Source organism: Anser cygnoides, chromosome 3 (genome assembly GCF_040182565.1).
Source record: "Anser cygnoides isolate HZ-2024a breed goose chromosome 3, Taihu_goose_T2T_genome, whole genome shotgun sequence".
NCBI lineage: Eukaryota > Metazoa > Chordata > Aves > Anseriformes > Anatidae > Anser > Anser cygnoides.
Genome location: NC_089875.1, coordinates 70,084,036 through 70,097,480, shown reverse-complemented (window position 1 = coordinate 70,097,480; position 13,445 = coordinate 70,084,036). Strand labels below are relative to the sequence as shown.

Sequence of the window (13,445 nt, the reverse complement as noted above, 5' to 3'; positions counted from 1 at the left end):
CCACAACAATTAACCCAAAACATAAATATGAAATTTTACTGTACCTGGCTGGAAGCCTTTGTTGATGAGTTCAGAGTTTGAACCAGAAGCAAAATGACAGATAAATTTTCCCAACAGCAGACACCAAGAATGTAATGTGGTTATGGAGAAGATGAAAAGTAAATTTTGAGAACTTTTTTCCTGATGCTTTGGCTGATGTTACCACAGCTTTAGCTGTCTTAATATTGTTCACAACCTTGTTCACAATAAAATCATCTAGCCTAGTAAAAATCCTGGTTCAAAAAAAAGCCACATTTTGCTGTTCAAGTAATACTGAATGAGTTCCTGTATTTAATTTAAAATCCTTGAGATAATGATTTCATTTAAGAAAAGAAAAAATGAATGTATAACTTCACCCAGCAGAAGATGGGATTGAAACTGAAAGAAGGTTTCCTGTGCAATGTGCGCCAGGTGACCCTGCTTGGCAGGGGAATTGGCCTAGATGATCTCAAGAGGTGCCTTCCAACCTCAACCGTTCTGTGATTCTGTGAAGGTGAACACTTAAATTGTTGGAAACTCAGCTAATCAAAAAGCCTGTGGAGGTTTTTCTTACATACAGTTATGAATCTGCCAAGGTCATTTGAGTTCTTCCAATGGAGTTAGATGTATTGAAATAAAAGTTAAGGGTTATGTTTCTCACTTGTAGACCATGTGTTTTACCATAGTTGCACTGCACTAGGCTGATATTCATAATTTCTGGTTCATTTATGTATTTTGAATGCAAATAAGTGCTCCTAACGTTGAATGAGGAGTTTTTTGTTTGTTTGTTTGGGGGGGGGGGGTGTTGTTTGCTTAAGATCTTGTTAATTTGGTATTTACCTGTTCACACTTCTGCTTATACAAATCTAGGAAGAAACTGTATTTATAGAATCACAGAACAGCTGCAAGGTACACATCTTCAGGGGTACAACACAGTTTCCACTGATTACTGTAGGACACTATCTTATCTCAACAATTTAAAATAATTTAAAATTAATTTCTGTAGTAGAAAATTTTTTGTAAAGTGTGTGAATGAAGAGAGCAACCATGAAAGTAACTGGTAATTGTTAAGCTTATCAAGTTTTTTCTTTTTTTTTCTTTTTTTTTTCCACTGTGTATTCCTTCACATTTTCCTTTTATGTAGGACTGTAACCTGAAACTATTCTTTGTACTGAAAAACTAAAGTCTTTATTAGCCTATATATGCTTGACTTAAGAGAAATATTTGTTCTGTGCTGCCTCTGCCTTTGTTATAAATTTTTTTTGGTAAAAATTTACTGTTTTGCTAAGTTCATTGTAATTATTTCATACAAGCAGGTAGTTCCTAGAAAACATCTTTGAGTTATGGCATCATTTTACTTATTTTATGTTAAATGCTGTTTTTTTTAATGATATGAAGTATGTTAATTTGAGCTGTAGTCATGAAAGTAATTTTCATTATCTCTACTTCTATCCTTCCATGTGTTTGTGAAATTAAGAAATAGCATTGTGAGTTATTGTATTGTTGCTTTAAAGACAGCTTCAGTCCCATCGTCATCATTTAGTAATTTGTTAACATTCAACTGCTTTGGAAAAGAAAAAAGATTCTTACAGATTTTTGGAAGAGTATAAACTATGGGATATTACTTTCTCACAAAAATGCTGTGAATCTTTTTTCAGATACATAGATTCCGTTTCTGTGCAATAAATATTCTGCATACCTATTTCTCTTAGCAAAACCCAGAATATTGCAAGCCCTGCTTTAGTATTTAAAGATATAATCTTTCTAATATAATTAAGGAAGTTTGAAGCTTACTATTGTCCATACTTAGGAGAGACTAAAATGGTCTCAGAGGCATGGTAAGTAGCTTACTACTGTGTCAAATTCAGCATGAGTTGCCTAACTTCAGAGATGTTAAGTCATACACACCTCACAGTATGTCAGTGTAGAAAAATAAATAGGTGAAACTTAATTAATTGGCATCTTTCTTTATTGACAGGCTAGTGAAGGATGCCCCATGGGATGAGGTCCCTCTTGCTCACTCCTTAGTTGGCTTTGCCACTGCTTATGACTTCTTGTACAGCTATCTTAGCAAGACTCAACAGGAGAGATTTCTTGAGGTAATTGCCAATGCCTCGGGATATATGTACGAAACATCATACAGACGTGGATGGGGTTTCCAGTACCTCCATAACCACCAGCCTACCAACTGTGTGGCCCTGCTGGCTGGAAGCCTGGTTCTGATGAATCAAGGTATGTGCTAAATCAGGAATGCTTCTCTACAATGCATCAACTCACTGCACTTTCTGCATTAAGCGCTCAGCATCTATGGCAGCCAACTGTGAAGGTTTACTGCTTTGTGTGCTTTGAGAGCTCAGCTGTATTGCGTTTGCTTGTGTGCTGCTTAGAAAAATGCAATTTGCAGAATAGAACAAAAGTCTGTGGGCAGATGTACAAGGTATAATATGTATGTGTTATAGCTGGGTATATAAATGTAGCTATCCAACTGTTTTTGGATTTCTTACCTCACTGTTGGTAATAATTAACACTTCACTCGTGTAGTGTTGCCAGTCCAGTTTTTCAGGGCAGATTATCAGTTCAGAGCTTGTTCTAATGCCTGTGGGCAGCCTGCCATTGCTCCCTCAGAGCTATGCACTTGGTCTCCTTGCACAATGCATTGAGAAGGTCAGTACTCAGAAACACCCTACGCTCTGAGCCTGGGAGCCAGGCAATAGGATCAGCTGGCATTTTGACCAGGACTTCTGCCCTGTCTCCCCTGAGATGGTTGCAAAGCTGTACCTTGATCCACTCACAGACCACAGCTCCAGACCTTTCTTTTCAGCATCCTTTGCTAAGCAGAGGAGCAGGACTTTACCTTTTTTCCCTTTAAGCGATGCTCTTGCAAGCCACAGCGTTCCTCTGAGATTTCTGTGCCAGGTACCATCTCCCCCTTTGATTTGGGAACTTAAACCCATCCTACGCAGTCTCCAGATGAATACTCTCACCAGTTGCTTTTGCCTGCTCTACATGCTCTTTTGCCTCTCCTGCTGTTTAAGTGATGCAGACTGTACAGGACAGTGCAAGTCATGGAGTCAGAGGGAAAGAGCAGGTGAGAAATCCTGGCTTTAAAACCCAATGGTACTTTGGCTGAGAAGTAGAAATCATGGAGCCAGCTCCTGCTTATAAGAATGTGTCAGTATTTTATCAAGTTTTTATTTGTTATGTGCTAGACGTATTTTGACACCTGATGGAAGTACTTGATGCAAATCAAGGAAAATCTAGTTTCTGGATGCTGATGATATTGCCAAGCTGTTCAGCCCTATAAAATATATATAAAAAATATAAATATATATTTAATAAATATATATGTTTTTATATATAAATATAAATATTTATATTTATATATATTTTATATTTTATTTTTATATTTATATATATATAAAATATATATATAAAAATATATAAAATAAACAAGGGCATATCTGCACACTGTTGGGCTTTCAGACACGCAAAGAATGTGTTTCAAAAAAAATGTGGCACCTACTGTGTTCGAGGGGGCTCATCTTTTTGTTAAGAACTTTTCATAACAAATGCATTCACTAATGTGCGTATGCTAAAAAGCAGGAAGGGTATACATAGAAATTATTCCCTTTCCTCCTATCTCACTGTCCACAAATTGAAGACTAAGATTACCATGTTTATTCAGTGGGTTTTGTTAAACTCTTCATAATTCCATCCTTCCCTGATCCTCCGTTATTGCAAAAAGCTGGCAGTTTACAAGATGACTCTGCTTTTCATTAGAGTATAGACAGAAGTATGCTTCGTGCCAAACAATGATAACATCAGTTAGGTAATATTTGTTTCACCAAACTTCATATTTTTGGGAAAAAAAATAAAATGTAAATTCAGTAACACTTGAGCAATTTAGAAATAGTGCAGATATTTCAAACGAAAACAGTTCAAAACATCCAGACTGTATATTTCTAAATGAAACATCAATTGCAGCTTTATTTTTTTAAATGGAAATTTAAATGAAGTTTCTTTTTTGGTCTAAAATGATTTTTTTGAAATGTTTTCTTAAAAATTCTTATTCTGAGATGAAATACTTTCTTAAGGAGAAAAAAAAAGGGTGGGGGTGGAAGGAGATAGGGAGTAAATAAGTTCTTTCTGTATCAGATTCAAAGCAATTGTAAATAGCGTATCCCAGTGTAGACCTTTTTCCCAAAAGGTTTGAATGCCACCTAATAATTTTAAGCACTGTACTCAGCTAATCAAGTAGGCAGAGGCTAAATAGCCAGCTTAAAGACATGTAAACATTGACATAGGACTGAAAAATGAAACTAATTGAATTAAATTCTAGGCACCCACGTATATTAAAGCTTTTGCAGTTAAAATAAACACTCAAATATTCTGAAAAGAGTCTTGTGTAAGGCCTAAATTGATAAATATCCTGCTAACTATAGGTGAGGTTCATTCTGTTTTATTGTGTAGCCTGACATAGTGTTGAGTCTCTTCCATTTTTCGTTCTTATGTGTTATTTCATTAAGGTACTAGAACTACAGTATATAGTTCTATATAGGTAGTATATAGGTAACTAGAACTATAAGGTCATAGCATCGAGTAAGTAAACAGGAGTGAAGTAGGCAGAAGTAAGTAGTGCTGCCTGCCCTCCTGCTCAGGCCTTCCCAATCATATTTCTCCTTTCAGCCAGTGGATAAAATACCATGTTAGAATCAGGTTGTCTGTTTAACTTAGACATTGCAATTTTTTCCGCTCTGTTAACTAAGCAGGATTTGGCAGTCTTGACTGCTAGGAAGTCTGAATTGCTCATCACTCTGCTGAGCATAAATACAGTAATTGTGGCAATAAAGTGAAATATTCGTGGTAGCGGGTTTGAATGTAGCTCATACTCCCTCAGCCTGGCATGTGTGCTTCATTCATCAGGTACCGCTACACCAAGTAATGGGATATAACATGTGCGAGCTGTCCTAAAATTGTGCTCTGCTGTATGGTGGAAATAAGTCTGGTTAAATCTGTGTCCAGACACTTAGAGTTGCGTAGACATGCAAGGCAATTGTTCTCTGTTTAGTCCTACCTCTCCAGCCAGTGAATCTGAAAGAGAGTAAGACAAGGCATGGAGCCTTTCGGCTGCTGGGATCCACATGCTGCCTTCCAAACACGCATCCTTCTGCAATATGTAGATGCAGCTGAGGCTCTTGTGCCTATGCTTGCCCCTTGGTGAAGGCAGACAAGTCATGAGAAGGGCTTCGGGCAACCTCTTTCCAGCTCTTGATTTTCATAGAGCAGACCAAAATAATAAGATCTCTGGAATTCTCTTCCTTAGAAGAAATATAACTGATAAAGACTTGTATTTGTGGATGCTGGACCTTAGCTTAGTTAACTTCATTCTGGAATTGAGGAATCTGCATTTGGAATTAAACATGCAAATCTTTCCCAAAAGAATTTCTATTTTAGATAATCCTTTAGATTGTGCAACACATTGAAAATGTAAGTTGAATCACAGAATGTCTTAAAATAGAGCATGTCTTAATAGAATATCAGTTAAGTGCAGTTCAAGTGTCAACTTTTTTGTAAACTCTGAGAATCTTTTATCACACTGGTGATCATTCCAGTGAAAAATGACTGAACAGAATATTTACTTTATGGAGCCCTCTAGTGGGGACTGTAAATTTGTTTTCCTACCACTTTAATTTGAAATGCAATAAATAGTCTTGATGTGACTCTTCCCTTTTTGCATGTTCTGAATGCATTAAGGAAATTTTCACTTTAAGGTGGAAAGCATAATCCCACATTATTAGCAAAAAGGTGTTTTATAGTTTTTTTTATTTCTTTTTTTTTTTTTCCCACTCCTGTAACTTTGCTTTATTGTGTTTAAGTGTAGTGTTTTATTTTTCACCCTGGAAATACAGGAGTTCCCCAGTAATAGGTCATCTTTTAGAGCTCTGGCAGTTTTCCTTGTGGATTCATAGCTGTGAAGGATCCCACTGTGGAATACAGGTGACATCATCTATGATCTCTAGTGTCGTAACCAGATTTGCTAACATCTTTTTCTTTCAGGTTACCTTCAGGAAGCTTACCTGTGGACCAAGCAAGTGTTGGCAATCATGGAGAAGTCAGTGGTCCTGCTGCAGGAGGTCACAGATGGCTCCCTCTATGAAGGGGTGGCTTATGGCAGCTACACAACCAGATCGTTGTTTCAGTACATGTTTCTTGTCCAAAGGCACTTTGATATCAATCACTTCAGCCACCCCTGGCTCAAGCAGCACTTTGCATTTATGTACAGGACTGTCCTGCCAGGTAGGTCATTTGGACCAATGAAGATGGATCTTCTAATTCTCAAAGAAATTTCATACATCAAGTAGACCATTTTTAATTAGCATTGTACTTGGATATTTAAAATAACCTTTTCCCTGGATTTTACCTTCATCATGCACGGAAACAGTGATATCATTTTTTATCACTGCTTATTGAACACCGTTGTTTATTAAACTTTGGCTTTTAAAATCAGTCCAAAGAAAGGAACATTATTTGGGAGAAAACAAACAAACAAAAAAAACAGTACTTCAGAATTTGATTTCTGGTTTTCAGAGTTTGAAGTTCAGCTGTTGGGGGGGGTTTCTGTTAGAAAAATAACATTCTTTGAGATTCTTACTGATTTTCTTTTTGGGAAAGGAAAAAAAAATGATCACACTAAAATATTGGGTGAAAGGAGTAGCAAATCGTAAAGCCAGGGTAAAAGTATCAAGGAAGTCTGGGGAAGTTTTACTTGATCCCCAGTTTTCCATCAAACATTGAAATCCATTCATATAACCATTTTTTCAAAATATTTTTCATGTGGAAAATGTAAATGACTTAACTAATAGGTTTTTCAGTGCAGTCCAAGGGTACATGAATCATTTTCTTTTGTCAATGTGAGAATTAAAGAGAAATATCAGACATCACTGATGGGTCTATTTTGCAGACTTTTTAGTATTTCTGTTTTCATGCTGAATCTCTCCAGTGTTTCAGTGTGTTTCAGCATCTCTGGTATGAAATCCTAGTTGTGGCTAAAAGATGGAGATCTACAAATATGAAAACAGTTATAACCTAATAAACACTGCCAACTACTTGTAGGTTTCAGAAGAGATTTAGTTTTGGGTAGCCTTGCAAGTTTTCAGTGATGGTTTTGTGTTGCTTCTTTGTAGGACAGTTCATTAGGAACTTATATTGTTCGAAGTCCTCTTAAAAAAAGATAGTGGAATAACTTTACTGGGCATTAGAAAGCCCAGATATAGCTTTGTGTGTAAGAGGGGATGAGTGCAGCTTTGGCATGCCAGCACAGATGTGTAAGGAATTGCATTAAATCCATGTGATACCTTAGGCATTTGCTGAGGAGAGGTTCAAAAAAAGCAAAGTGAACTCATTTTAGCTGTTTCAGGGTGAAACTGGTTTTTGTTTTTGTTTTTCCTTGAGGGAGTCTCTCTTTTGTTTTTTGGAGAGTTTGGATTGACATAGGAAAAGCAAAAGTTGTAAAGAGAGAGTTATCTTTGCAAGATTTGAATGAGGAGGAAAAGTGGATGGGATATTGCTTTAAAAAGCAATTTAAAATTTAAATGCTTTACATTTTTGTAGTACTTTGTCTGTAGCTCATAGCCGAAGAAGAAAGGTGACTATTTAAGTTATCTACAGCAGAAGGAAACAGCTCTTGTGTAACGTGCCTATGGCTCATTTATAAGTAGGTGTATGAACATCTGAAAAGGCTGCTTCTGTTTGTGTTTTTACTGCTTGGTTTCATCATCATTTATTCTTTCTCACATTCCTTTTAATTTTTTCCCAAGGGTTTCAGAGAACTGTGGCCATTGCAGACTCCAACTACAACTGGTTCTATGGGCCAGAGAGCCAGCTGGTGTTTCTTGACAAATTTGTCATGCGCAACGGCAGCGGGAACTGGTTGGCAGAGCAGATCAGAAGGAACCGGGTGGTGGAGGGCCCGGGGACTCCATCCAAAGGGCAGAGGTGGTGCACGCTCCACACTGAATTTCTCTGGTATGAAAGGGAATGAGTGGGCTTGGAAGGGACCAGACAGCTGCTTGCCATTTGTGATAAGCTGTTATCTTTAGATTAGCATTGTAGAAGCAGAGATTGTGCTGGCCATGTGCAGCCCTGAGTTTTTAGGCTCACAAGAACTTCACGTGGCGAAGATATTCAGAATGTGTTGCTACAGGCAACACTTTTGTCTCATCCTATGTGTGCTCTACGTTTTCCTTCCATTGTCTGTTGTTTTATAGAATACATGCATTTCCAAAAGAACTGAAAATTTCTCTGAGTATATTTTTTGGCTTATTTGATCTATTCTGATGATTAATCCTGTTTTTTGGTGTTTTGTTTTTTTTAATAATTAGGCAAATATTTAAAGCATAGATTTCTTTAAAAAACTATAGGCAATGTAAAAGATAATGAATGCTATTAATTGTATGTGCATACGAATTTGCAAATTATATTTAGAAAAAACATCATGATAGATGACTACATCTATATCTTCCTTGTAATTTACACCTCTGCTAACTTATATGTCAGTCTACAAAAGCTAAGAAATGAGAAGATCCAAGATATACATATAAATTTATATATAAATTCCCTCAGTCTGTAGAGAGAAGAAATACATTTGAGGAGTCAGTATAGCTGTATTTCTCTCTCTTACAAGAAAAGTATTATTAAATATATTGCTTTGCATTTATGATACACACATTAAAATGCATGTTTACTAGGCTCCAAGCACCCTTTAGCAAAATGCTAAAAAATGTTATTTGCAAAATGCAGAATCTTTCCTCTACAGCCACATTCACACATTTTCTTCTCCTGTTTCTCCATGGAAAACTTGGTAATTTATAATTAATATACTTAAAATTTCTTTTTGATGCTGAAGGGAGGCATGTTTTTGAGAGCAAGTGAGTCAAAACAACAAAAAGCTCTGAATATCCCAATATCTGCTTTTTCCTTGTGCTGCTGTTTTGCTCCTTTGATGAGCACATCCACTTGCATTAGAGTGTCCAGAAAGAGGTCTGCTTTTAGGGGGATCTCCATCAAGGACCAGTAGCTATAGAGCAAACTCCTGAGCTCTGCAGGTTAGGGGCTGATCAGAACTACGTGAAGCCGTATGCAGCACATGAGCCAGGGTTGTCTAGGGCCTGACTGAGACTCCTGATTATTCGTAAAGAATAGTTCGGATGAGGAACCATCTAACAGAAGTATTACTATACTTAATGATGGTTTCATTTATTTTGGTTAAACAATACCAGAAAGTTGGGTTTTGTTTTCATGCCTGTTGTTGTTGTTTTTCCTGCCTTTTTTGTTGTTGTTTTAACTGATGTAAATCAAATTAAACAAAAATTATAAATACTGTAATCTTTTCAGGAATTAAAACCTCTTTTTTAAAACAGACTTCTTATATCTTGGAATTTATACAAGAAAGCTGTAAAATTTTTCTTCAACATAGCGGGAGAAAGAAAATAGCATATACTAAGTGATATAAATCATAAAAAAAAAATCATTTAAAAAATTTTTTTTATTAATTTTTAGTTTATTACTAATTCTTTTTGTTCCTATAGTCATCAGTTTTGAGGAAACAGGTTCTCTGTTTTTCTTGGTTAAGTAGTCAGCAGGTAGGTGCAACTGTTGCTGTCACATGCAAATAGTGCCTACAGCCTTTCTAATGTGATTTTTAAAATATTTGTATTGCAGTCAGTAGCTTTATGATATAAAATGTAACGTGGCTTGTTTGAGGAAAGTTCATGGTGGTCTTATATTTGGACTGCAGAAGGATTGTTTGTTCTAAATGTAGAGCAGGTGCTTTCAGTTATTATTCTATAAAAATAATACAACATTAATTTGACTCCTACAAATTTGCATGGAGATTAGTATGATAAATAGCATTACAACTATATGCTTATTTTGTTCAGGAAGGATACCTGTGGACTTTATATCATTAGGTTGCTCCTTGATATAAGTATTGAATTGTGTTTTGAGTTTTCTATGGGTACTGATGAAATGAGTCAAGTGATTTTTAAATCCATTTTTCTCATCTTTTTGGCAGGTATGATGCAAGTTTGCGCTCTGTACCTCCACCAGACTTCGGGGTTCCAAAGCTGCATTACTTTGAGGACTGGGGAGTGGTAACCTATGGAAGTGCTTTGCCAGCTGAAATCAACAGGCCTTTCCTTTCCTTCAAGTCAGGAAAGCTGGGAGGACGTGCAATATATGATATTGTTCATAAGAACAAGTACAAAGAGTGGATCAAGGGATGGAGGAACTTTAATGCTGGTCATGAACACCCGGACCAGAACTCCTTTACTTTTGCTCCCAATGGTGTACCTTTCATAACAGAAGCTCTGTATGGGCCAAAATATACTTTTTTTAATAATGTGTTGATGTTTTCCCCTGCTGTGTCCAAGAGCTGCTTCTCCCCATGGGAAGGGCAGATTACAGAGGATTGTTCTTCAAAGTGGCTTAAATATAAACATGACTTGGCTGGTGACTGTCAGGGACGAGTGGTTGCTGCCATGGAGAGAAGCGGGGTGGTTTTTATCAGGGGAGAAGGAGTGGGTGCATACAATCCTAAACTGAAGCTGAGAAAATTGCAAAGAAACCTCATACTTCTCCATCCTCAGCTTCTGTTGGTGGTGGACCAAATCCACTTAGAAGATGACAGCCCCTTAGAGGCAGCAACCAGTTTCTTCCACAATGTGGATGTGCCTTTTGAAGAAACAGTTGTTGATGAGGTCCATGGAGCATTTATTAGACACCGTGATGGGATATATAAGATGTACTGGATGGATGATACTGGCCACAGTGAGAAAGCTACCATTGCCTCAAGGATGTATCCCCGGGGCTACCCTTACAACGGAACGAACTACGTGAATGTAACAACCCTCTTGCGGCACCCCGTCACGAGAGCCATTTACCTGTTCATTGGGCCCTCCATTGACGTGCAGAGCTTCACGGTCCGCGGAGACTCTCGGCAGCTGGATGTTTTTGTTACCACCAGTGAGCACGCCTATGCAATTTACCTGTGGACTGTTGAGGAAGGGCCCCGCTCTGCCTTTGCACAGGTTATTGCAGACCGCCAGAAAATTGTCTTTGACCGAGCCTCTGCCATTAGGAGCTCTGCAGTGCCAGAAGTGAAGGACTACGTAGGGATTGTGGAGAGGAACCTGCAGCATTTTAAGCCAGTTTTCCAGCAGCTGGAGAAGCAGATACTGTCTCGTGTACGAAACACAGCTAGCTTTAGGAAGACTGCTGAGCGCCTGTTGAGGTTTTCAGATAAAAGACAGACAGAGGAGGCCATTGACAGAATATTTGCAATCTCACAGAGGCAGCAACAGCAGCGTGGCAGAGCAAAGAAAAATAGAAAGGTAGCCAAAGGCTACAAATTTGTTGATGCTGTTCCTGACATTTTTGCACAAATTGAGGTAAATGAAAGAAAAGTGCGTCAAAAGGCACAGACTCAAGCACAAAAAGAGTTGCCTGTAGATGAAGATGAGGAAATGAAAGATCTTTTGGATTTTGCAGATATCACTTATGTGAAGCACAAAACTGGAGTGTCAATCAAAGGCCGATCAGGGCTGGCACAGATGGTGACAACTGCTCGAAGTAGCGCCCCATCAATATCAGCCTCTTATACCCGCCTCTTTCTCATTCTCAACATTGCTATTTTTTTTGTCATGTTAGCAATGCAGCTCACGTATTTTCAGAAGGCCAAAAGACTGCATGGCCAAAGATGTCTGTATGCAATACTTTTAGTAGACAGCTGTATATTATTGTGGCTGTATTCTTCCTGTTCTCAGTCACAATGTTAGCAGAAGATCTCTATTAGTCGACCAGTTTGTGGTCATATATGTCTATGCAAAAGCATTAACCCTAATAGGGCCAAAGTTTATGTTCTTTTTTTTCTGAAACATTCCAAAAACAGCTGGGGAAAGATTGGTTTCAGACCAGAAAGGATTGACAAATAAGGCAGGCAATGAATTTCTCAGAAAATTAAGTACTTAATAAGTACTCCTCCTTTGAGTTTTGAGTTGGGCCTCACATCTGAGGGAATATTATGCTTTGTTCATCAGAGTTCAGTAATGTAAAGTTGTAATTAATTTTTGGTGAGAAGAGCCCTCTTAAGAGATTTGTTTCTAAGGGCTTCCTTTTTATACGGAATTGGATTTGAATTTAGTGACTTTTCATTCCAAGCTGCTATGGATGTCTGTGGACATGCTCTTAAGAAAAGGACATTTGAACACAAGTATGCAGGGCAGATCTTAGCAGTAGATTTCACTTCCCTCTGCCAGACCAAAGAATACTTCAATGTGGGACACTCCTGTATAATTATTTCAGACCCTTTTATCATGTCATCTCTTCCATGCTTTACAATCTGGCACGGTAGGAGATGGGAATCCTGTCAGTACTTACCAAGTGAGCGGCACAATGCTTAGTGGGCAGTAGCAGAAGGCTGTTTCAAAGTATAAAGGAACACAATTCTCAGGAAAAAAAAAAAAAAGGCATTTTTTCTTTCAGTCAAGTTTAGACTGCAGAAAGATGAATGCTGTAGTGTCTGTCCTCAGTTTTACAAGGCAGGGTTTCACAAAAGTTTTCCATAGTTTCAAGTGCATCTTAGCAGGGAAATAATGCCCTATATCAGTGCTCTTCCATATGCAATTGTAAAAATGCAAAAAAATAATAAAAATAAAAAATAAAAAACACAAAGCAATCCTGTGGTAACCTCAGCAATTGCCAGTATGGAAAAAAAAAAAGGTATTAAGGAAGTATTTAATGTCTTTTTTCTGTTCACATGGCTAGAAACAGAGGACAGTTAAAATTGCGTACACTCCACAATAAAGCACCGTCAAGAGTTCTGCAAGCTCTTGGTGGCCCCTGGGTCAATTATTTGGGGATTAGTGGTAAATGGAATCATGTGGTTTATGACAAAAATAAGTTTGACATCTCCACATATGTCCCCTTCTGTTAATTAAACTGATTTAAAAAAATCATAGCCCTTTGAGAGAAGGAAAACTCTATGGAATTGGGGCATATCTGTACGTCTTTACAGAAAAACAATTTTTCCAGTACATTTGCTAAATAAAAACATTATAATTGTCTCTGTGGAAAAGATGTTTTTCTTTGATTAAAATACTTTTCCTGGTAATTGCAGTAAAGACTTTGTTCGACCATGAAACTTTATTTCATTTTCTTTGCGCCCATTTAAGTATCTATTATCTACATTGCTATTTTTAAACCTTCTGTGATTTTATATATTGAAATGTGTTGAGCTTTTCTTGTCTAACATCTTCAGTGAATAGGTCAGAATATTTTCAGTAGGTTCCAGATACTGAGCCAGTTCTGAGCACTGTATTCACATACAGAAGCCCTGCTACAGTCTCCAATGCCTAGATTTAGCCAACAAA

General features: G+C 37.5%; 1 protein-coding gene across 5 annotated transcripts in view; it reads left to right on the top strand.

The window, feature by feature from the left end:
* DSE (dermatan sulfate epimerase) overlaps positions 1-13,139 on the top strand; it is a 35,502-nt gene extending 22,363 nt beyond the window's left edge. For all 5 annotated transcript variants that reach the window (XM_066994390.1, XM_048065476.2, XM_048065477.2 and 2 more), the window contains 4 exons: positions 1,997-2,250; positions 6,076-6,315; positions 7,836-8,043; positions 10,091-13,139. In XM_066994390.1, coding sequence (XP_066850491.1) covers positions 1,997-2,250; positions 6,076-6,315; positions 7,836-8,043; positions 10,091-11,852 — 2,464 coding nt within the window. In that variant the 3' untranslated portion in view covers positions 11,853-13,139. The remainder of the gene's footprint in view (positions 1-1,996; positions 2,251-6,075; positions 6,316-7,835; positions 8,044-10,090) is intronic.
* Positions 13,140-13,445: the final 306 nt, after the last annotated feature.